Consider the following 21389-nt stretch of genomic DNA (forward strand, 5'->3'; position numbering starts at 1 on the left):
ATGACGGGCGTGGTGTCGCTATCGCTACAGAGGAAGGTTCAAATATTTGTTCCCACCGCGTAGTTCTATTGTCCGAGAAAGCGACACTGCTCTACGCTCGGCACATGTCTTTGTAAGGCCAGTCCAACACTCTCTGAAAATATCCGCGTTGTCGGCTCGCACGTGTTGCGTCAGCCAGGTACTGCCGAATAGTTCAGCCGCAGGGCTTTGGTGTGAATGTTCGGCGGTACAGACGAAGCTACGAGGTGGAATGGCTTGGGAAAGTTGGAGACGATGTGCAAGAGAACCAAAGGGAAGTAGTGTTACAACGTGAACGATGAATCTTGGGAACTGAGTCTGTGTCGGGACATCTCGCGGGGCCTTACCTCGCTAGATGTCGGACTCGAAGTGAGAGCTCTGCAATTTGTCTGAAGACCCAACGTCATACCGCTGGAGCCAATGCCCAGGGGCAGGCGAGAGTGGATCTCTGCCGACGTATTGGCTTGCTTCCTTTTGCAACAGCACTCCTTTTGCTGTCACATGAGCTTGATCCTTGATTATTCGGCTTCTTTCATGGCATTTCGAACAGCTCAAATTTGCCATTTACGGGGGCATTGTTTTGGCGAGAGAAGTGTGCTGAGGGATGCCAATCAGCTCGGAGAAGTGAGATCTCAACGATCGGACACACCAGACAACCAGCAGGCGAAACGGGACATATTCAACCTGTTCGTTAGATCTATATCCATCATAAAAGTGCTGGAGTGAGTGACGTGGGTCCCTTAGGGCTAGACAGTTTGCAGACTTGCTTGTCATTTCTGATGTGAAGCCTTACTCCAATTCATTCACTCAGAATGCTCGTCTAGCACTATTAAGCTATTGAGGTATAAAAGATCTAAGCAGCGCGAGGACCTCTTGGTCTTTTCTTCGCCCAGGACATTATCTCTAGCATTCAAAACACCATATTTCTCCTTCAGGTCCTCGAATCTTTCCAAACAATACGATATCCAATGAGCAGCCACTCTGGGTGGGGTATATTTCAATCAACGCCAATGCCGCACCTGCAATTCCTGAACACCATGCAAACCCCTCAAATCTGCAGTCTATTCAATCTCCAAGCACACTCCTTCAAGCTGCTCCTGAGGCGTCGAATCACGTCCTCGGAGTGTCCGCGGTTCTGTCGTCCAGTAAAGTCCAAGAATTGTTCCAGCCTCACGACCAAAGCAGCGCCTGTGAAGCAGTCGCGCCTGGCTCTCACAATCAAGCTCCTCATTTCTTGCTTCGCACCTCCAGTCTTGCACTTCCAGTCCCAAGAGAAGTACTCGCTTTCGCAAAATGCTACGAATCTCTGTGTCTTCGAAATTTCATCCTCAATCTTGCAGAGCACTTTGCCGATGTGCCGTGCCGCATGCTCTCTGGACTGTGCAATTACAGTGTCATGATGGAAGTCTGTGGGTCCAAGAATGACGATGGGCTCCGGTTCGTACCTGTCGCGACCGAAAAGCTCGACGTGGTAAAGAGGTAGATTCGAACTATTCGACGCCCATGCTGCCTTGTGCAAATACACATCCTCGTATCCAGAAGGGAATACCACTTTATATCGCCGTTTCCTCAGCGGCTCGGTATTGACCGTGCCACCTGCGTTAGATATTATGGGTCCGGTGAGCAACTTGAGATACGAAGGCTCCTTGTCAGACTTGACGAGCCATTTAGTCTGTGGAGGCTTCTCTGCAGTCGCTGATGCCAGCCCAGCGAAGTCTTCGAAGCAGTCCTGCGTTTCCAGAGCCGCTTCCGCAGGCAGTTTGTGTACGGCTATTGCATCGTCGTATGATGGTGGTGGGCTTAGCGTAATTGGGTCCATAATTTCCGTTGAAGTCCGCAAGAACACAACATCTTCAGCGGTAAAGGTCATGTCAAAGAGTTCCTGCTCTTCTTTGTTGTTCGACGGCCGCGGTAGAGACTGGTGGTGCTGAAGAATGCTGGTTGTCGGGCAAAAAGGTGCAGAAAACAAAGGAACGGGGAAGGGGGATACGCAAGACATGGCGTGAGCATGGATCGGTGAACAAGCACAGCACATGCGCAATAAGACAGCATGGATGTTCACGAGGCACAAGCTTATAGCCTTGCTATAGCAGTCATGTCGTGTATTCTACCGATCGGGAGTCAACAGACATTATTGGACAGCCAAGATGCTAGGGAAGAGTAATGAAACAGGAAACGGCGCCCAGTCTTAACATAGCAGTGGCGGTTGAGTTGGCTCGCGCATGCTGAGTTTTGGAGGAGTGTTTGAGGTGCCATGGTAGAGATTATTATTATTGCGCTGCCGGCTGTCTGAGTGAGGCATGCGACGCTGGTTGTAAAGTCAATCAACAAACTAGCCCTGGGGATGCTTGCAATCGGCGACCGACGACATTCTTGTCATCTCAAGCCTGATTCGTGGCGCAAGGCCGATCATTCGATCACACTGAGATGAGATGGCATTCAGCTGTGGCTGTGGCGGCGACGGGTCGGCGTCGAGCGTCGAGGTCGTACCAGCATGGCGAGGACATGGCAGCGCACAAGAAGGGAACGTGAGGTGTTCAACAGTGCACGCGCGGAGGATGAAGTCTTGGAACCGGCGAGAGATCAAAATAGATGCCAGATAGCGATAGCGAGTTCCGGGCCGATTGCTCTCACTACTCCGAAGAGGCTAGTGGGCCTCATCAACGGCGAAAGCAGGGTCAACGAAAGCTCAGTACCAAAAGACTTCCAGCTTCACATCTCCGCGCACACGACCACACTCCCTCTCTTCTCCCTGTAATCTCGATTCGGGCTGCCCGTGTCGCGACAATGCTGTCGAGATTCGCACCGCGCGCATTGGCCGCGCCAGCCCGCAGCAATGCCCTCAGATTTACTCCGGCTGTGAGAACGGTGACCACCGATGCCGCGAGCAGTCACGTTGACAAGAGCGATGTGCCAGCAGTACGAATGTTATCTAATATACGCTGTAGAAGGGCGTACCAGCTAAAAATCAGTTCAGGAAGATGACAAGCCCTTCACCGTACGCATTTCCGATGAGGCATTCGAGACGTACGAGCTGGATCCTCCATCATACACTCTCGATACCACCAAGAAGGAGCTGAAGCAGATGTACTATGATATGGTTGCCGTGCGGTATGCAAATTAGGGTTTGCAGAAGGTAGAATGGGAGCTGATGTGATGATACAGCCGAATGGAAATGGCCGCCGATCGATTGTACAAGGAGAAGAAGATTCGAGGTTTCTGCCATCTTTCAACTGGCCAAGAAGCTGTCGCAGTTGGTATTGAGCACGCAATCACCAAACAGGACCACCTCATTACCGCATACCGATGCCACGGTTTCGCCATGATGCGCGGAGGCACCGTCCGATCGATCATCGGTGAGCTGCTCGGCAGAAGAGAGGGTATCGCCTACGGAAAGGGTGGTTCCATGCACATGTTCTCGACTGGTTTCTACGGTGGAAACGGTATCGTCGGTGCTCAAGTGCCTGTTGGCGCAGGCATTGCCTTTGCCAACAAGTACGAAGACAAGAAGAACGTGACCCTGGCTCTCTACGGTGACGGTGCCAGCAACCAGGGTCAGATTGCGGAAGCATACAACATGGCCAAGCTGTGGAACCTGCCTGTTATCTTCGGTTGTGAGAACAACAAGTACGGTATGGGTACTGCCGCAAACCGTGCCGCTGCCTTGACCGACTACTACAAGCGTGGTCAATACATCCCAGGTCTCAAGATCAACGGCATGGATGTCCTCGCTGTCAAGGCTGCTGTCCAGCACGGAAAGCAGTGGTGCGCTGAAGGCAACGGTCCACTTGTCCACGAATACGTTACATACAGATACGGAGGTCACTCCATGTCCGACCCAGGTACCACCTACAGAACTCGTGAGGAAATCCAGCGCATGCGATCTACCAATGACCCAATTGCCGGCCTTAAGCAGAAGCTTATTGAGTGGGAGGTCACGACTGAGGAGGAGCTCAAGGGCATTGACAAGCAGGCCCGAAGCTTTGTCGATGAGGAGGTCGCTGCTGCCGAAGCCATGCCAGAGCCAGACGCGACACCAGAGGTGCTTTTCGAGGACATTTACGTCCGCGGTTCAGAGCCACAATTCCTGCGAGGACGAATTCCAGAGGAGAATTACTACTACCCACAGAGGGAACTTCAGGTACCAAAGAGCCCGGCACAGACATTGGAGCCAGGCGGAAGCTCCCTTTAGAGAGAAGGAGCATTGAGCATTAGATTTAGGCGATTTTAAAGGATGGAATTCTCGGGCTTTGCTTGCAGGAAGGCGAGGCGCTGGGAATTGTGTATCTGTCTGCTATGGCTAGCGAAGGCCTTCGACTTGCATGCATTGTATATTGATTCTCGAAGCATCCGAGACCAGAATCTCATATGTACTCCACACGAGCGAGCTTGTCAGAATCGTGCCTCGACAACCAATTTGTTGAGCCGAAATTCTTCTTATGACTTTCGCTCATCAAACAGCCTTGCACATGTGAACTGCATCTTAGCGTCGTGGTTGAGTTGAACTCTGTTCCATTGCGAAACTCAAACTTTCGCATGAGCGTGCCGAGTTCTGCTTAGCACTATGCTGACCAAGAAACACATCATATCAATCACACCTGCACAAAGCAAATCCGACGTCACTCGTTCCCCATTTCCCAACCTCTTGCGCCGATTTCACGGCCACTCACAGTAGGTAGAGCGGAGCGGAAACAGGCGGATAGCCTCAAGAATTCAATGGGTGCCGTGTGTTCCTGAAATACTAGCTTCCCCTTATCAACAAAAGAGAAGTCCGTGGCAGGTACATTTCTCACTTTCAGCTTTGTCCTTGCTCTGTCTCTCTACAACTACTTCTCCCCTTCCGACTTCTTGAACATGGCGACGACAAAGAAAGAGAGCAAGAACCAAATTGAGCTTTTCAGCGGCACGTACTTCGCAGCGTGTACACTGGGCGGCATCATCGCTTGCGGCCCTACACACGCTTCAGTCACACCTCTCGATCTCGTAAAGTGTCGAAGACAAGTCGATAGCAAGCTTTACAAAGGAAACTTCCAAGCATGGGGCACCATCATGAGACAGGAGGGTCTGAGAGGTATGTGATATTCCTCTGCTTCCCAATATCCATCCATCCATCTAGCAAGAACAATATCTAATGTACGTCTGCGGATTATGATAGGCGTCTTCACAGGCTGGTCCCCAACTTTCATCGGCTACTGCTTCCAAGGCGCAGGGAAATACGGAGCCTACGAATTCTTCAAATATCAATACGGCGAGAAACTCTTCCCTTCCTCCCCCAAAACTATCGTCTACTTGGGCGCGTCAGCTTCTGCGGAATTCATCGCCGACTTGTTCCTTTGTCCCTTCGAAGCGATCAAAGTTCGCATGCAAACCACCATTCCCCCTTACGCGAAAACCCTCCGGGAAGGCTGGACGAAAGTGGTGCGCGAGGAAGGTTTTGGAGGGTTGTATAAAGGTCTCTATCCGCTCTGGGGAAGACAAATCCCGTACACCATGGTCAAATTCGCGACGTTTGAGAGCGCGGTTGCAAAGATTTACACGACGTTGGGGAAACCGAAGGAGAGTTATAGTACTTTACAGCAGACGGGAGTTTCGTTCCTAGGAGGTTATATTGCGGGGATTGGGTGTGCGGTTGTGAGCCATCCGGCTGATGTTATGGTGAGCAAACTTAATGCTGAGCGTAAGGCGGGCGAGGGCGCTGTGGCTGCTACCGGGAGGATATATAAGCAGATTGGCTTCCCGGGACTTTGGAATGGGTTGCCGGTGAGGATTGCGATGATTGGGACGCTCACCGCTTTCCAGTGGCTTATTTATGATTCGTTCAAGGTATATCTAGGACTGCCGACGACGGGTGGTCATTAGAGAAGTGGAACTGGGTTGGCGTTCAAACTTCAAGGGAGGGAGGGTTGGAGCATGGCGTCCATGACGGATTCCGTATCCAATGCGAAACACGGTAGCATGAAATTCCATCGTTGGATTATTCTCGATTGTGATTCTGTGCGCTGCTGTGTATGATGATATTCTGCTGCGGCTTGTAGCTTGTAGAGAAGTGCCAGCTCCGCAGAGCATCTTAGCGCCGATTCGCAGACTCGATTGCGCGATTCAGCGACGGGCGTCGGCGTGGTAGTCTTTGACGCAGGGCATCTCTTTCAGGTCAAGCTTTCAGTGTGTAGCTGGCAGAAGAGGTCTGCACACTGACGAAGAGGTGGATTGTTAATATTAATAAGCGTGTAGTGTTCAGGCTCCGCAGTGGAGGCGGGGAGAAGCAGCTTCGCACCCGAAGAGCAACCTTGCAGCGGGCGGTAGAACTAGATCTACCAGGGCTTGAAGCGGTTGGAGAATCGAAGCGCCTGTCAGGCTCAGTGTTCAGTGTTCATTATCCAGCCCAGCGTCAATACGGAGAACTCCCCTCCGGACATCACGGCCGCTTGCGATTCGGCCGGCCGGGCCAGGCACAAAGAGCAGCAGCGACGAGTCAGCAACACCGCCTTCCCTGCGCTTTTGATTTGGACGACTGCAAATCTGCGCGACCGGCAGCACCATATCCACGCGCCGAAACATACAGCGACACTCTGCTCGCGCGCCAGAATGCGCTGACAGTGCATGGGAGAGTGGTGACGACCGCGATTGAGTGAGCTGGCTGCCCCCCAGAGCCGAGAAAGAAGCAAAAGAAGATCTCATGGGCCTCCCGACATGACATGCCACTGGACTACCGTTCTTGGGACCATAGATATTCGTGAGTCGTGTCGGGCATAGGGCCATCTCACACGGATGTGCCGAAACTGATTGCATGGCAGGACAGTACCTGTAGCACTTGTATGAGTCTTTTTCGCTCGACACCGCACCAACGATACGCTACCCGCGCGAGACGCCTGTATAGCTCAGCACCTTCGCGGGCATAGAAGAAACAATTGAGAATAGAGCTTACACTCCTGGCCGGACAAGACCGCGCTCCCTGCTTGAGCAGCAGTTGCACACTTGTATATACAGTGCTCGCCCTGACAGCACTCACCTCGAAGACCCCAGAATGGATCATCGCGAAGACTGGGCTTCTACGCGCAGACCATCCTCCATTGTGCTCGAATACACGTCTACCACCGAAGACGACCTTCACTCCACTTCACCCCTCGCCCGCATGTCGTCACAGTCCAATAACAACCGCTTCTACAACTCCCGCAGTGGCAAGCAAGCCATACGACCGCGACCTCTCAACTCCCCTACAACATCGGTAGACCGCGTACCGACCATGCCTATACCTATACCTATCCCGACCAATCCCAATGTCATACCTGGAAACACTCTACCTTCCGCGCCAGCGAGCCCACCCACCCCCGCACCGAGCCCTACTCCCATGCATCGTGCACCAGACTGGAGCACTGCAGACCCGCATGAAGACATTGGAGACATTGATCTTGATGAGCCAGAGCCTGATCACAATTCCGCACGCGCCAGCGCGAGTTCTCGAAGCTATGGCTTCGGCTACCGGCATATGCGTGCTGCATTCGCGGACATGGACAATGATGAAAGACAACGCATGCTCGCCGAATTACTGAATATGTGCGATGGGAAGCTGCTGGGATTTGTGGCAAGCTTTGTTGGCCCGAGGCTGAAGCGAGATCCCTTCTCGGTACTGCCTAATGAGTTGTGTCTACGAGTATTGACCTTCATCGAGGATGCTCGAACTTTAGCGCGAAGCTCCCAAGTCAGCAGGCGATGGCGAGAATTGGTGAGCGATGACATGGCTTGGAAGAGCTTATGCGAACGGCACGCATACAGACGCATGTCGGATGACCCGCCTGGATCTTCCCCTCGTCCTATACCGAACGCTGCAGCCTCGAATGCCGAACAGCGAATCAACCATCCATACGGCTATTCGGCATTTGCTCAAGCGCATAATCCTGCTTTGCCAGGTCTTTCCTCGAGCGCACCTGATCTTACCAGGAGGATAGTTCTCAACACCACACCATCTGTGCTCCCTACCACACTGTCGGCACGTGCCATGGCCAATTCCAATTCCAGCAAGCGAAGCCCTCAGGCCATCAGCTATCGCAGCCATTTCAAACAGCGGTACCAGGTCGAAACTGCGTGGCGGCATGGCGGCCGTTGCGACACTAGACAGATTACACCAGACCAGGGCGTTGTTACCTCGCTGCACCTGACACCAAATTACATCATTGTCGCACTTGACAATGCCAAGATCCACGTCTTTGACACAGCTGGTCGGCATCTGCGATGCTTGCAGGGACATGTGATGGGTGTGTGGGCTATGGTCCCCTGTGGCGATACACTGGTTTCTGGCGGCTGCGATCGCGATGTTCGTGTGTGGGATTTGACGACAGGCAATGCCCAGCACATGCTCCGAGGGCACACGAGCACTGTGCGATGCCTCAAGATGAGTGGTCCTAACATCGCCATTTCGGGTTCGAGAGACACCACTTTGCGGGTTTGGGACATCCGAAAAGGTATCTGCCGACATGTGTTGGTCGGTCACCAGGCCTCAGTGAGGTGTCTGGAGATTCACGGGGACCTGGTCGTTTCAGGATCTTACGACACCACAGCGAGAATATGGTCGATCAGCGAAGGCCGCTGTCTGCGCACACTGCAAGGACACTTTAGTCAAATCTACGCAGTGGCTTTTGACGGCCGCCGTATTGCGACTGGTTCTCTGGACACCAGTGTCCGCGTTTGGGATCCTCGGGACGGCCGATGCTTAGCACAGCTGCAGGGTCATACTTCGCTTGTCGGACAGCTACAACTTCGTGGCGACACGCTGGTCACTGGAGGCAGCGACGGGAGCGTGAGAGTTTGGAGTTTGCAGTCGAATCAAGCAGTTCATCGTCTGGCTGCTCACGATAATAGCGTCACTAGTCTGCAATTTGACGACAGCAGGATAGTATCTGGCGGCTCAGATGGAAGGGTCAAGGTGTGGGACTTGCAACGCGGATGTCTGGTCCGCGAACTTGGCAGTCCTGCGGAAGCCGTGTGGAGGGTGGTGTTCGAGGAAGAAAAGGCTGTCGTTCTCGCTAGCCGCGGCGGCAAGACAGTCATGGAGGTGGGTCGATCTCCGACACTTGTGTTCAAGAACGACACTAACATGTCCCTAGGTATGGTCTTTCGCACCGCCTGCGGAGGGCGACGATGTCTATGCCTCACCCTCAGCGTTACGTTCGAACAGCAGCAGCCCAGGCGGCATTACACCTTATCAAGACCCAGCTTACGGCGAGAGGCCGACCTACAAAACTTTGACACAAACAGACGATTTATACAACGAGGCGGGGTCGTCAAACACACAGAAGATGATAGCACAACAGGATGAAATTATGAACGCTGCATACGGGTGGGAAGAATGCACCACGACGATCAGTGAAGAGGAAGGCGTCCAAATAGGGCTCGATGAGTCAGGTGAATAGGAGAACCTGGAGAATTCTGATGGAGAACATCATTACTTGTCGGAGTGCATCCGAGGACTTGAGGGACTTCTGGTCGATGGTACTCCCATGAAAAATCCCTGGAAGGAGACTTGAACTTGGGCTTCACTATTCGCGCCTAGACAACGGCGTTGACACAAGAACGATTCCCCAGTGGTCTTACGCGACTTTCGCTTAGCTGGCCACGGGGCGGCATGGCTTGCGGTCTTTCGACGCCATGACCTGTCTCTTTCGGGAGGACGGCAGGATGTGAATATGGATTTACGACATAACTTTTTCCTGCTCGGAGTTTTGAAAAGCCTGCGAATTGCAGCAGGTAGGTAGGAGTTTGTTTGTACAGCCATGAACGGAAGGCGCGCATGGGTTTGGTTTGGGTTTTTGTGGAAAGGGTCGGTCGGTCGGGTATCATCATTGTCCATCCAGTAAAGGCTAAGGCATATGGCTAATTTTTTCAGCTTCGAATTGTAGGAATGGAGATTTTTTTTTTTTTCGTTTATTGTTTTCAGATAACGTTGTGGATTTATACTTATTGCGGAAGGGGGGATAGTAAAGTTTGTTTTGTTTTATACTAGTTTCGTTCTCGCTCCGAGATGAGATTACTTGTTGTAACAATGTCTTAGGAGGAGGGATACTAAGGTACTTGGTTCCTAATCGTCGTCTTTATACACAAGACTTCTCATTTCTAGCAAGCTTCGATTAATAACTAAACTAGGTCCTTATTTAAATCCAAATCCGGATAGGGATAGAGTTAGGGGAGGAGAGGGAGATAGGTAATAGAGATAGGGATAGGATAAATAAATCGACGATAGTAGTAGTAGTTGTAAGTAAGTGTTGTTACTTTATAACAAAGGCTAATTAGGAATATACGATATAGCTTTACTAAAACTCCTAAACTAAAGTCTTAGTACGATATTGCAAAGATAGGTGCGTTAATTACGAGAATTATAAAGTCGAAGAGAGGGGAAAAAAATAGAGGATAAGTCGAGAGGAACAGATAGATAGTTCTAAGGCTATTAAGAGAGATTAACTAGAAGTGTATACGTAAAATTAAAGCTTAAGAAGAGAGTAAAGGAAGGCATCGGAGGCTTTTTAGAAAAGGAGATCTATAGGTCTAATCTAATAGACGAAACTTTCTATATTACGGTCGTTAATAAGATGTATCGAAACAAGACTCTTATTATTAAGAGTGCTAGGAAACATTATACATAGCCGAGGTTTTTTATAGTTAGCATGTATTTATGATAGGGAGTTGTTTCTTTTTTGGTGGTTCTGGACAGATAGTAGTTGGAAGCAGGCTTGGAGCAATTGCATCAAGCTTCAGGTCGTTGGGCCTACCAATGCTGCTGCTAGTCGAAAATTGCAAGTCTCAGTTCTTGGTGCAGGGTTTGTCTGGAAGGGGTCTCGCGAGAACTGGCTTCGAGAGTATGAGGAGTTGCGGAAGTGGCTCATTGCCTTCGGATCGGATGTCGTAGGGTCGTCACGCTCGGTGAAGATTGAGACTGGCGTGAGGCGAAGCAGCTGACGGCGCTTGTGCCGCTGAGAGGCTTCAGATTGAAGTTGCGGAGTGATGCTTTCTGTTCTCGATGTTCAAGTGGGCCGCAAGGGTGTGATGGAGTACGTGAAATTGATAAGGATGTCTTTTGCCTGCTGCAATGGTTTGGAGTCAGGAATACACGACCAACGGATTGAACTGATGTGGTACACGGAACCCCGGTCATTGGGAGGATCAGAGTTCTCATCCCGCGATGAAATGAGCGCACGCAGGTCTTGAGCTTGATTGAGTCGGAGGAGCAGTTGGTGACAGAATCTTTCATTGGTTGCTGTGTCTACATCCTCAGCAGGAACGCCAAGCCAGTGCTTCTTCAACACCAGAACATGCCGCCAGAAAGCATGCTGCACCATGCAGCAGTAGCAAGTAGTAAGCGAAGCACAGCCGAGCCCATTGCACCAACCCTGCCTTTTCGTGTCGTAATGCAGATGCGAATCGCTTATTTCTTCTTGTCCTTTCCTGGGCCCTTGGTCTTGGCAGTACCACGGAACTCCTTGCTGCGGTTCTTGCGTTGCTTGCCTGTGATCGCGATGCATGTCAGCACACGTTCCGGTATGGCCCACGTCCGTAGTATCAAGACGTTTTTGTATCAATTTCCTCCCCGGGATACCGTGGTTTGACTTACGCTGTTGTCTGCTAGCCTTCTCAATCTTGTTGGCCTGGCCGTAGCGGACCAGTCTGTAGTGTGGCTCGAACTTCTTGATGGCCTCTGGGGAGTCGTAGAGGAGGGCGAAACCAGTGCTCTTGCCGCCACCGAACTGAGTGCGAAAGCCAAAGACGGAGACTTGGTCCTTGTTGGTCTTGTAGAGACCGGCGAGCTTCTCGCGGAGCTCGTCCTTGGACACGTTGGCACGGTTTGGGTGGAGGACGTCACTGAAGATGGATGTTAGTATGGTATTCGATCGGGAGGGGTGGTGCTCGATGCGCGGTGGATGGCGGAATCGAGGCTCGGCGGTGATACTCACACGACCATCTGCTTGCGGCCAAGCAGTGGGTTGCGGATGAACTTGCGCGTGCGCAGGGTCACCTGAGATTCCGACATGATGGCGGCTCGCTGGGTGTGTGGTGTTGTCGGAGGGGTTGAAGATGAGCGCTCGCCTGGTCAGAAAGCAGAGGTCGTCGTTCTGCGCATTTGCGAATTTCAGATCCGAAAAGCTTGGCAGAGTGTGTGGGGCTGTCTGTGCGTCAGGCATGCGCCAATTCTTGCCTGAAAGCTCCCACACTTCAACAACACCTCACGAGTCACAACTCCCCTTCATCACGCCGGCGAGGTCAATACACCCTCGCATCCACTCTCAATCCACTGCTTCAGTCTACGGCATCACTGCACTCTGGTATAATCTCACGCCCAAACCTTCGCGTGCAAATACTCCTGCGAGACGCGCGAAGCCACGCCGCCGAAACCACCACTCTTGTCCTCCGAATTCGCCCTTGTATTATGCTGTAGACGCATGGGCAACGAGGAGACCGCATCATGCCTCGCGTGTATGTCTTTACGGACTGCGTCGCACTTTTGCTGTTACATGAAATATTCGCAGACGATCAATCCTCTAACCCTAACTTATTCTACTCAATCACTCAGATCGCTACTCGCACTCGAAATCCAGATTTTAATGCCATCTTCAGCCTCCTCCTCCTCCTCCTCCTCCTCCTCCTCCTCCTCCTCCCCCCCATCTTCACCTAGCAAAACCCTCAAATTACCAGACTTACTCGCAGCAAGCCGTCTCGCAACCTCATTAGCCTCATTCAGAGTAACCAACCTCCTCTTCGCGCGTCCATGTCCCTCGTTCTCAAGCTTAAGCTTTGTCTCCTTGAGCAAATCCCAGACTTTCTCAGCATCACTCTGACCTTCTACAGCGGCGTCCGTTGTAAAACTGATGGGATCACGATTAAGAACATTGCTCCTCCAATCACGCGGTAAGCCTTGTTTCCTCGCACGATGGGCGTCGAAACGAGAGTCTCCAGGCAGAGCGGGGGGAGAATTACATGCTTCCGCGATGGTGCCGTCTTCGGCCATTTCGTATGGTGTTCTGCCAGTCGCGTTTTCTCGCAGGAGGAGAGTTGGGTCGTGGGATAGTAAAGTCTGGGTAAGGGCCACATTGCCTTCTCGGACTGTGACGTGGATTGGGGCATGGCCTTCGCCGTTGATGGTGTTGAGTTCTTCGCCTTTGCTGTACTGGAGCAAGATTTGCAAACTTTCGTTGCCATACTTCAAAATATCGCCAGTTTTTGATTTGTACATCTCGATAAGCCTGGCGAGCGGTGTGAGCGAACCTGGATGCTCCGAGCTTCGCTCAGAGAACAGGGTTGGTAATAAGCGTTGATCAATTAGGTCCAGCATGTGAGAAAATTTTGCAAGCTTCTTCTTGCTGGTGATGACTCGCTTGAGGATGTTGTGTACGATGTTGTTGCCGCATTTGTCCCGAGCAGTCTGATCCGCTCCGTGCTTTGTCAGGATCTTCACAGCCTCATCCCTGAAGTACTGGAATGCGATGTGAAGGGGTGTAATACCTTCTGCGTTCTTGTGATCGATAGCATCCGGCATAGCTTTGACTAGGAAAGCGAGGACTTTGTTGGTTTCGGGAAGCTGCTTGCCTAACAGGCAGCAGTGAATTGCAAGCTTCGAGCGAGCACTCAGGAAGCGGGACACTGCTTGTTCGAATCCGCCTGGAGCTTCAGACAGCAGCTGAACCCTCTTGTCGTCCTTGTGAGCTGCGGCAAATTCTTGGTAATTGCGCATGGGCGCATCGCTGAGAAACCACTCAACAGTTTCTAAAGACGAGTGGTAGGCAGCCTCAAGCATTGGAGGACGATGATCCTCGACAGGCTGGTATCCAGAGTAACCCCGGCCAGCATCCGCCCAGTCACGACGCTTCTTGCCGTAAACAGACAAGCCTTGATAGTACTTGGGCTTCTCGATTGCCTCAATGCCAGTCTTCTTAACAAGGGAGTCAATGGGGATACCGGCGCCAGTATGCTTGATGATCTCTGCAACCAAGTGAGGGCGGTCGAGCTTGATTGCTTCAAGAAAATCATTCGAATCCATAGTATAGAAGCGCTTAGCGTCTTCGCTGCCCTGGTGCATGTCGGCTCTTGTGTATTCCTCTCCAAGCGACAAAAGATAGGTAAGCAGATCGCGGTCGTCATTATGGATTGCAAACTGGAGCAGATTCCTTGGAGGGCCGATGGCCTTGCGCTTTTCGTCCGAGATGTGATTGCTAGAGGCTTTCAGTGACCCCGCATCCGTGCGCGTTCCTGTCAATGAATACGCTGTCTTGCGAGGTCCGAAGTAGGTATGACCAGTGCCATTCTGTGGTGAAGACCGCAGTGGGCCACCCATGAAGGATTCAGCAGGACAGCTCCATTGCAGCATCGTCAGCGGTTTGACACGGCTCTTGACTTGCGTTGAGACTTCGCCAACTGTGTCGATGGTGAAATCCTGGTCGACAAGCTCGGAATAGACTTTGACTTCATCACCGCCTTCTGAGTCGGAGTCGTCCTCTCCGTCGATGCCATAGCGTCGTCTATCCTCCTCGTCAAGAGGCTCAAATTGGGCCTTCGCGATCCCCATGATCACAGATGCAAGTTCGAACTGACCATGTAGAACAGCGATTGCAAAGGGAGACAGATTGTGCTGATCAAGGACAGCAATTTGTAGAGGGGGCTGATCATCTCCATCGCTGTTCTTCCATCCCGTGAGAGTCAATTCCTTGACTGCTTTGATATTGCCGTACCAAGTAGCCTCGAAAAGCTTAATATACCGCAGGCTAACCTCATCGGTGAGGTTTCCCAACTGGAAGCTGAAGTCGACCTTGAACTCCCGCTTCGGTGGCTTCCATGGGTTGTAAGGGAAAATGTAGTTTTCCTCGGTATCCTTGATATCAGGATACAATTCTGCAAATGTCTTCGCGTTTCGATTAAGCAGCACTTGCTCCAGCTTCTTGAAACGATCAGCCATCGCATCTATGGCAGCCTGCTTCTCAGCCAGTCCAGTCTTGAGATTCGCTTGCTTTAACGATTCTTCATGATTCTTGAGGTCACTCTTGTATTGTCTCTTCGCCCCTTCAAGCTGTTTCTCAGCAGACCAGTGCATGTATGAGCCTTCCTTCAGGTCGGCTAGGTAAGCGGAGTCTGGCTGCAAAGCTATCGGTGGATCTGCTGTGTCGTCTTTTGATGGCTTCCATTCCTGAAGTTCTTTGATCTTGCTCCTGACGGCGTCGAGCAGTGTCGTGCCCTTGTTGAACCTGCGAGTGTATTCGATATGAATCACAGACCACCCTGATGTCGAAAGGGTGTTTGGATCAACGCTGTAATTTTCAATGAGCTCGAGCGCAAGTTCTGGTAGCTCGCATTGCACAGCATTCATGACTGGTTGATGAACACGCCTCTCGAAGTCTTGCTTGTTCTGCTTGGAATCTTTAGGTGGCTCTCGCGTCGTCTGATACGCCTTCATGTAGGCGCTGAAATCGATCTCAGGCTTCGCTCCGTTCAAGAGCAAGAAGAGAGCTGTCGAGCTATCTCTTGCTTCAATGGCAGTCACGAGAGGGCTTGTCACGCCTGGCGAGTAGTAGGAGGCGTCAACGCACAGATGATTGACAGCTCGATCAAAGCCGACTTTGTCGGCATCAAGCAGAGTCTGGACCATGTCAGGGCACTCTGCGACTGTGTATTGCAAAGCAGTGTTTTGAGAAATATCTGCTTGGGCCGTTGACGCTCCCAGGCTGATTAGAGTGCGAGTCATCTTCTGCGCCTTTTCCAGAGGAAGCTGCAAAGCCAGTGCCATGGTCAGAATTGCCGCTCGCGCAGACTTGTCGTGGTCGTTGAAGATCTTGATCGGAAGCAGGACATCAGCGCCAAAGTCCTGGACGAGAGTCTTGACGACATTGATGTGACCATTCACGATCGCCAGATGAAGTGGCGAGACCGCAGTATCCCATGCGAGAACGTTGACATCGTACACGTCCGGTTCATCCTCGCCGTCACCCTCTAAGGCTTTGTCATCAGCTTTCATGTCCGGCTTTTTGATGTTGACGATGGAGTTTTCCGTTGTGGCATCCATGTCCTCGTCCTGGTCGGAGTCATCCATCATGTCAACACCAGAGGCTTCATCGTCGCTGGTCGCCTGACTCATGGCATTGTCAAGTAGAGTGCCCTCTTTGGCGGCTGCATGTGCCGCTCTCCGTGCACCAGTCTTCTTCTCGGCTTCTTCCTCGTTGGCCTCGCTCTTTCTTAGAAGAGCTGAAACAATCTCAACGCTACCTCGTATTGCGGCTAGATGCAAAGCAGTCTTGCCGTCTACGAGTCGGGCAATCATGCGAGCGCCGCTGTCGATGAGAAGTTGCACTATCTCCACAGAAGAGTTAGCAGCAGCCAAATGCAAAGGCGTGCGTCCTGTATAGTCTCGAGTGTTGGGATCGTTGCCTTCTTGGTCAAGCCAACTGCGGACGAACTCGCTATCACCTTCGACTATTGCCTTGCACAGCTGTGCTGTATTGCCAACATATGCCATATCGGTCCAGTCTTCAGCGGTGAGAGGATTGAAAGAGCCGATGGCTTGTCGTCCTGGGTCGTCTTTGATGTAAGAAATCTCCCCGGATACATAGATCTTGCTCTCCTCTCGAGCTACCTCTTCTTCCTCCATGGTGCTTGGAACAGGACAATAGCCGCAACAGTCCTGGAAAACGTCCTTGGCACGACCAAAGAATGCCGGGTGTCGATGCAGATTGACCTCTCTCTCCTTAGGCTTGTTCCATTCCGAGTTGAGCAGCAAGTCTTTGGTGTATAGCAGTTTCTCGATCTTGCGTGCGTGAAACTTCGGTCCATATGGAATGGTGAAAGTATGATAGTCGGAAACTTCGTCTGAATCCACCCATTCAGCAACTTCATCCTGGTGGTCGTTCTTGATGTTGCCATGAATTTGACGTCGGTTCATACGCCAACGGTTTACGGCAGGTCGTCCGCGTTCGGCACGGCGTTGATCAAGATAAGCATCACGATCCGCACTCTTCGGAAGCTTCTCTAGGATGAGCAGTCGAGCGAGACCTTCAGTGCGGCCAAAGGAGCGCTCGTAGATGGTGGGATCGATCCTCGAGCGATCAAGATTTGGCCAGTAGATCTCGAAGCCTCGATGCGCATACTTGCTCAGCCGGTTTTCGTACGAAGGTGAGCGACGAGTCAGGTCCAGAGTGTTGATCTGAGTCATATACGCAGCCAAAGCGCGTGGACTGAGATATACCTGTGAAGAGTGTGTGTCAGTGGACGAATCGTGCCGAGTGTTCTGTAGAAGATGTTGATGTTACCTGCTCGCCGTTGTATGCCGCACAAGAACAGTCTACGTCGAAGCCAGTCAGAATCTCAGAAATGGATTTGTAGATGCGAAGCACAATCTGGACATGGCGTGTAGGGTACCTGGCACGTCAGTTACGGATAATTCCTTTGACTTGGACAGTACTCACTGGCTGGCGATCGTGATGGCGTTCTTGGTCCGAACGGTTGTCGTCTCCACCAAAATGGCATCGCGAATATTCTTCTCAATCTGCTTGATCTTTTCTGTAGCCTGTGCTTCCGTGAGTCCATGCAAGAACAAATCAACATCAGACGCTGGAGCCAGCTTCTCGTGATAGTAGTTGCGCAGCGCTCGCTTGGAACGGCCATGCTTCTTTGGCACAGCAAGCAGAGATGTAACCACAGCAGAGCCAGCGACCACGACATTGTCCCAGTTCATATCAACAAGAGAAGACTCCGAGAAGACATTGAAGTTAGTGCGGAACTCCTTCAATGACTGAACGACCGCTGGAGAGCCATCTGCGCGTCGATCTTCGTGCTTCAGTGGCATGATCAAGCATTCTTGCTCCTTTTGGCTCTCGGCTTTGAGATGGCGAGCACGGATGCGCACGTCTTGCTCATGGCCCGCGAATAATGGCAGAACGCTAGGCTTCGTGGCGGCTGGATGGTTTGGCTGCTGCGCGAAGACCTTGCGCATCTCATTGTCATACTGCTTGTAGGGTTCCAGCAGTTCAGACATTGGCTTGTCCTTGTTGGCGGAGAGATACTGAATGACATGGTCATGATCGGCTGGTAGCTGTGGTAGATTGATGTCGACTGATCCGTGAGCCGTCGCCATGATATCTGCGATATGTCGATGGCTGGACGTTCGGTTCGGCTCTGTTTCTGTGAGGCTGTAAGTGAGCGTGTGAAGTCAATGGTAGTGAGGCGTGATGAATTGACAAAGAGCGCGAAGAACACTTATCCTTTATATGATATGGACTAGTCTTCAGCGCGCTCATGTCCAATCGACAGCACGCTGTTGACGTGGCTGAGGTGAAGCTGCCTTGCGCTTGGAGCACGAAGGATCGCCATCGCGTAGGCAGAAAAGCGGGTGTCACGTGCTTTTCTCCTTCAGCGAGGCTGTGTAGGAGTGAAGTGTCGATATTCTCTGGCGATGAACGCGAGAGACACGTGCATTCATGCAATTCATGTCGATGGAGAGGTGAAAGGAAAGGAAAGGAAAGGAAAGGAAGTCGCGCGTCGATGTCGATGCTTCAAAACTGCCAAGCCGGGCCGGATGCTCCCTTCCCTTCACAACGACCGACAGCCGGCCCGGGTCTCTTTCCGGGACGGGACCTCCATCTTCTGCGCAACATCCGCACTCGGAAGCCGAGAGATACAACCATGTCTGTCATGGCGTCTGCACTGTCACATTTGCTTCATCATTTCAGTTCCCTTACTGTAAGCATCCGCCCTCATCTCCAGACGTAACCCAAGCAGCTCGCGGCAATCTGGCCCCTCCCCCCATGCATCTCGCACAGCAGCTCAGTGCCTCTCCAAGCGCCATCCAATGCATCGACATGCACACAACCGGCGAGCCCACCAGAATAATATACCAAGGCTACCCCGACCTGCAAGGAACACTGCTCGAACAGCGCTCCCAGGCAAAGCGCGACCACGACCACATCCGGCGTCGCCTCATCCTCGAACCCAGAGGCCATCGCGACATGTACGCAGCCGTCCTACGTCCTGAAACCGAACACACAAAATCCGGCCAAGCCCACATGGGCGTCATCTTCCTCACCAACGAGGGCTACTCGACCATGTGCGGCCACGCGACCATCGCCCTAGCCCGCTTCCTACTGGACACTCACGACAAGAAAATCTTTCCCAAACGTGACGACATCAGGCTCAATAGAAAGAAGCAAGACGCTGAACTAGTCCTCCACGCGCCATGTGGTCTTGTGAAAGTCATAGTTCCTACCACGGAAGATGGCTCCCAGTCTCATCCTTCCCACGCTTCGTACCATTTATCAGTCCCCTCGTTTGCGACAGGCATAGACGTCCGAATCGAGATCCCGGAAGAATACAGATGGCCTGAATTGCTCTCCAAAAATCAAAACCATGTCATCGCGGATTTCAGCTATGGTGGGGCATTCTACTGTCTAATTTCAACCGACGAACTAGGCTTTCCAGGTCGATTAGAACGTGGCAAAGTCAACCTATCCGCGATGGATTTCGCAACGAAGAACTTGAAAGCTGCCATAAACCAAGATCCGAAACTCAAGTATTTATTCACTCATCCAGAACACGAGGATCTAGGTTTTCTATATTCCGTCATTATCGTAGACCAAGACTTCGAGATTCCGAGGCGAATTGACGAGACAACGAGAGCAGAAACCGGTCTCTGCTTTTTTGCCAATCAACAAATCGATCGCTCGCCTACCGGAAGTGGAGTCGCAGCCCGCGTCGCGCTGGCGTATGCCAAAGACCTTGAATCCAAAGACGAATCCGTGGCATATCACTCCATGGTCTCTCGATGCTGGGGTGGAAGGGGAGGATTCGTAGGCAGTTTTTGGGAAGAAGTCGGCAAAACAGAACACAACTATCCAATCATACAAGTCCAAATCGAAGGACGAGCATCGTATACCGGAACCTCGACGTTCATAGTTGAAGAAAGCGATCCGTTGGGTGATGACGGGTTTATTTTTGAGAATTTATGTTGAGAGAAAGGATCAAAGATGAAACTCGGCCTTTTCTTGGTGGAACACAAGTAGCAGAGGCAGCACCTTCCACCGACGCATTTTTTAACTGACACCGATAAAAACTCCTTTCCCTTCAAGCCCCTCAACGATATTTATTTCTAAGAGCAAAATAATAATAACGATATTTATTTATAAGAGCAAAATAATAATAATAATAAAAAAAGAATATCCCGTTAAAGCGGAATCAGTCACCACGAAGAGCGCCGATGAGACAGTATCAAATATATATATAAAAAAAACTTCTTTCTCCCTTACTTGCCCACTCACTTTCTTACTTCTTCGAAAGAGGCCAATACGCATAACTCCGTGTCCTTAAAATCTCCCATCCCCCGTCTCGAGATCTGGATTCTCGCCGGAATTTTCGTGTTTCGTATTCTCCTTTCGCGAGCATCTTCGGGATCGAAGGGGTTCGAGTTGTAACGCCGACTGCTTCCACCGATCGAGGCACGCTTCTCGACACAACAACCGGCCGTATGCTTCCCTGCATCGTCATCGTCGTCGTGGGAACGGAACTCGCCCTCTTCATCTTCATCTTCCCCTTCCCCTTCCCCTCACCATACGAATCCCCCAAACTCGCCATCCTTCCCCCAACCCGACACGGTAGTACAGGGATCCCAATCTCCTCTCGTCGTCGTCCAACGCTTACCCTCCTCCTCATCTTATTACACCCCCCCTCTCGTCCACTTCCACTTCCACCTTCTCGTGCCGTCCCACCTCCTCGTCTCTTATCCCTCCTCTCCATCCCCTCATTAATCTCCATACTACAAAACAATCTCGTCAGCACAGCGCGAAAAAGAAAAAAAAAAGTTCACAAACCCCCCTACCCCCCTTCTCAGCAGCACCAAAAAAACCCCCCCTACCCCCCTCTCATTCGGGAAAACGTATGTTTTTACTTACTTCTCCAAAGCCTCCCTTAAACGAAAATGAAGTTTTTCCGTCGAAGTCGAAGTCGATGTTGAACCTCGTGAATGGGAATGGAGGGAGAATTTGAAGATTGAGGACATTTGATAGAATAGAATGAATAAGGAGAAAAGAAAACTCCAAAAAAAAAGTGGAAATTTTTTTTTGGTTGGTAGGGTAGGTAGCAGGTTATATCAGAGAAACAAGATAAGGTCATAAGTACTTGTTTTTTTCCCCCGTTGTCGTACGTACGTACGTACGAAAAGAAAGGATGCATGCATGCAACGAAGACTTTGGTTCGTGAGACCGGATCGCGTCGCGGATGGAACGTCGTGCATACCCCATCCCATCCATCCCATCTACCATACCAGGAATTTTTTTTTGGGATTGATTTGCATTTCCAGGCCAGGCCAGGTTTCTCGGAATCTCGGACTGGACCTAGAAAGAAAGATAGATATTGGCCTA

General features: G+C 51.4%; 8 protein-coding genes across 8 annotated transcripts; 4 read left to right on the plus strand and 4 right to left on the minus strand.

Moving 5' to 3' along the window:
* Positions 1 to 801: 801 nt before the first annotated feature.
* Positions 802 to 1965, minus strand: MYCFIDRAFT_211057 (uncharacterized protein). Its single transcript, XM_007927417.1, has one exon. The coding sequence runs from the start codon at positions 1886 to 1888 to the stop codon at positions 1067 to 1069; it is 822 nt and encodes a 273-aa protein (XP_007925608.1). The 5' UTR covers positions 1889 to 1965; the 3' UTR covers positions 802 to 1066.
* Positions 1966 to 2743: 778 nt separating this feature from the next.
* On the plus strand, positions 2744 to 4414 carry MYCFIDRAFT_60055 (uncharacterized protein). Its single transcript, XM_007926123.1, has 3 exons — positions 2744 to 2937; positions 2996 to 3129; positions 3184 to 4414. The coding sequence occupies exons 1-3, from the start codon at positions 2806 to 2808 to the stop codon at positions 4208 to 4210; spliced, it is 1293 nt and encodes a 430-aa protein (XP_007924314.1). The 5' UTR covers positions 2744 to 2805; the 3' UTR covers positions 4211 to 4414.
* A 425-nt stretch (positions 4415 to 4839) lies between these two features.
* Positions 4840 to 6001, plus strand: MYCFIDRAFT_60058 (uncharacterized protein). Its single transcript, XM_007926124.1, has 2 exons — positions 4840 to 5089; positions 5174 to 6001. The coding sequence occupies exons 1-2, from the start codon at positions 4873 to 4875 to the stop codon at positions 5875 to 5877; spliced, it is 921 nt and encodes a 306-aa protein (XP_007924315.1). The 5' UTR covers positions 4840 to 4872; the 3' UTR covers positions 5878 to 6001.
* A 1260-nt stretch (positions 6002 to 7261) lies between these two features.
* On the plus strand, positions 7262 to 9425 carry MYCFIDRAFT_133857 (uncharacterized protein; the record flags this gene model as incomplete). Its single annotated transcript, XM_007927418.1, has 3 exons — positions 7262 to 7925; positions 7965 to 9067; positions 9120 to 9425. The coding sequence occupies 3 exons, from the start codon at positions 7262 to 7264 to the stop codon at positions 9423 to 9425; spliced, it is 2073 nt and encodes a 690-aa protein (XP_007925609.1).
* Positions 9426 to 9457: 32 nt separating this feature from the next.
* Positions 9458 to 9855, minus strand: MYCFIDRAFT_173992 (uncharacterized protein; the record flags this gene model as incomplete). The annotated part of the gene is made up of 2 exons (XM_007927419.1): positions 9458 to 9561; positions 9588 to 9855. 2 exons carry the CDS (start codon positions 9853 to 9855, stop codon positions 9458 to 9460), a joined length of 372 nt encoding a protein of 123 aa, XP_007925610.1.
* Positions 9856 to 11234: 1379 nt separating this feature from the next.
* MYCFIDRAFT_211059 (uncharacterized protein) lies at positions 11235 to 12074 on the minus strand. Its single transcript, XM_007927420.1, has 3 exons — positions 11958 to 12074; positions 11618 to 11865; positions 11235 to 11511 (listed from the first exon to the last, which is right to left on the minus strand). The coding sequence occupies exons 1-3, from the start codon at positions 12032 to 12034 to the stop codon at positions 11432 to 11434; spliced, it is 405 nt and encodes a 134-aa protein (XP_007925611.1). The 5' UTR covers positions 12035 to 12074; the 3' UTR covers positions 11235 to 11431.
* Positions 12075 to 12562: 488 nt separating this feature from the next.
* Positions 12563 to 18115, minus strand: MYCFIDRAFT_153223 (uncharacterized protein; the record flags this gene model as incomplete). Its single annotated transcript, XM_007927421.1, has 3 exons — positions 12563 to 17227; positions 17292 to 17400; positions 17448 to 18115. The coding sequence occupies 3 exons, from the start codon at positions 18113 to 18115 to the stop codon at positions 12563 to 12565; spliced, it is 5442 nt and encodes a 1813-aa protein (XP_007925612.1).
* A 603-nt stretch (positions 18116 to 18718) lies between these two features.
* Positions 18719 to 20254, plus strand: MYCFIDRAFT_214964 (uncharacterized protein). The gene is made up of 2 exons (XM_007927422.1): positions 18719 to 20143; positions 20181 to 20254. Exon 1 carries the CDS (start codon positions 18786 to 18788, stop codon positions 19983 to 19985), a length of 1200 nt encoding a protein of 399 aa, XP_007925613.1. The 5' UTR covers positions 18719 to 18785; the 3' UTR covers positions 19986 to 20143; positions 20181 to 20254.
* The last annotated feature ends 1135 nt before the right edge of the window (positions 20255 to 21389 follow it).

The sequence above is a fragment of the Pseudocercospora fijiensis genome (genome assembly GCF_000340215.1).
Source record: "Pseudocercospora fijiensis CIRAD86 unplaced genomic scaffold MYCFIscaffold_3, whole genome shotgun sequence".
Lineage (NCBI taxonomy): Eukaryota > Fungi > Ascomycota > Dothideomycetes > Mycosphaerellales > Mycosphaerellaceae > Pseudocercospora > Pseudocercospora fijiensis.

Coding starts and splice junctions, on each gene's coding strand:
- MYCFIDRAFT_214964 (XM_007927422.1), top strand. CDS start 18,786: ATGCATCTCGCACAGCAGCTCAGTGCCTCTCCAAGCGCCATCCAATGC.
- MYCFIDRAFT_211057 (XM_007927417.1), bottom strand. CDS start 1,888: ATGACCTTTACCGCTGAAGATGTTGTGTTCTTGCGGACTTCAACGGAA.
- MYCFIDRAFT_60055 (XM_007926123.1), top strand. CDS start 2,806: ATGCTGTCGAGATTCGCACCGCGCGCATTGGCCGCGCCAGCCCGCAGC. Junction 2,938..2,995: donor ACAAGAGCGATGTGCCAGCA/GTACGAATGTTA, acceptor AAATCAGTTCAG/GAAGATGACAAGCCCTTCAC. Junction 3,130..3,183: donor TATGATATGGTTGCCGTGCG/GTATGCAAATTA, acceptor GTGATGATACAG/CCGAATGGAAATGGCCGCCG.
- MYCFIDRAFT_211059 (XM_007927420.1), bottom strand. CDS start 12,034: ATGTCGGAATCTCAGGTGACCCTGCGCACGCGCAAGTTCATCCGCAAC. Junction 11,866..11,957: donor GGCCGCAAGCAGATGGTCGT/GTGAGTATCACC, acceptor ATCCATCTTCAG/TGACGTCCTCCACCCAAACC. Junction 11,512..11,617: donor GAAGGCTAGCAGACAACAGC/GTAAGTCAAACC, acceptor TCGCGATCACAG/GCAAGCAACGCAAGAACCGC.
- MYCFIDRAFT_60058 (XM_007926124.1), top strand. CDS start 4,873: ATGGCGACGACAAAGAAAGAGAGCAAGAACCAAATTGAGCTTTTCAGC. Junction 5,090..5,173: donor GAGACAGGAGGGTCTGAGAG/GTATGTGATATT, acceptor GGATTATGATAG/GCGTCTTCACAGGCTGGTCC.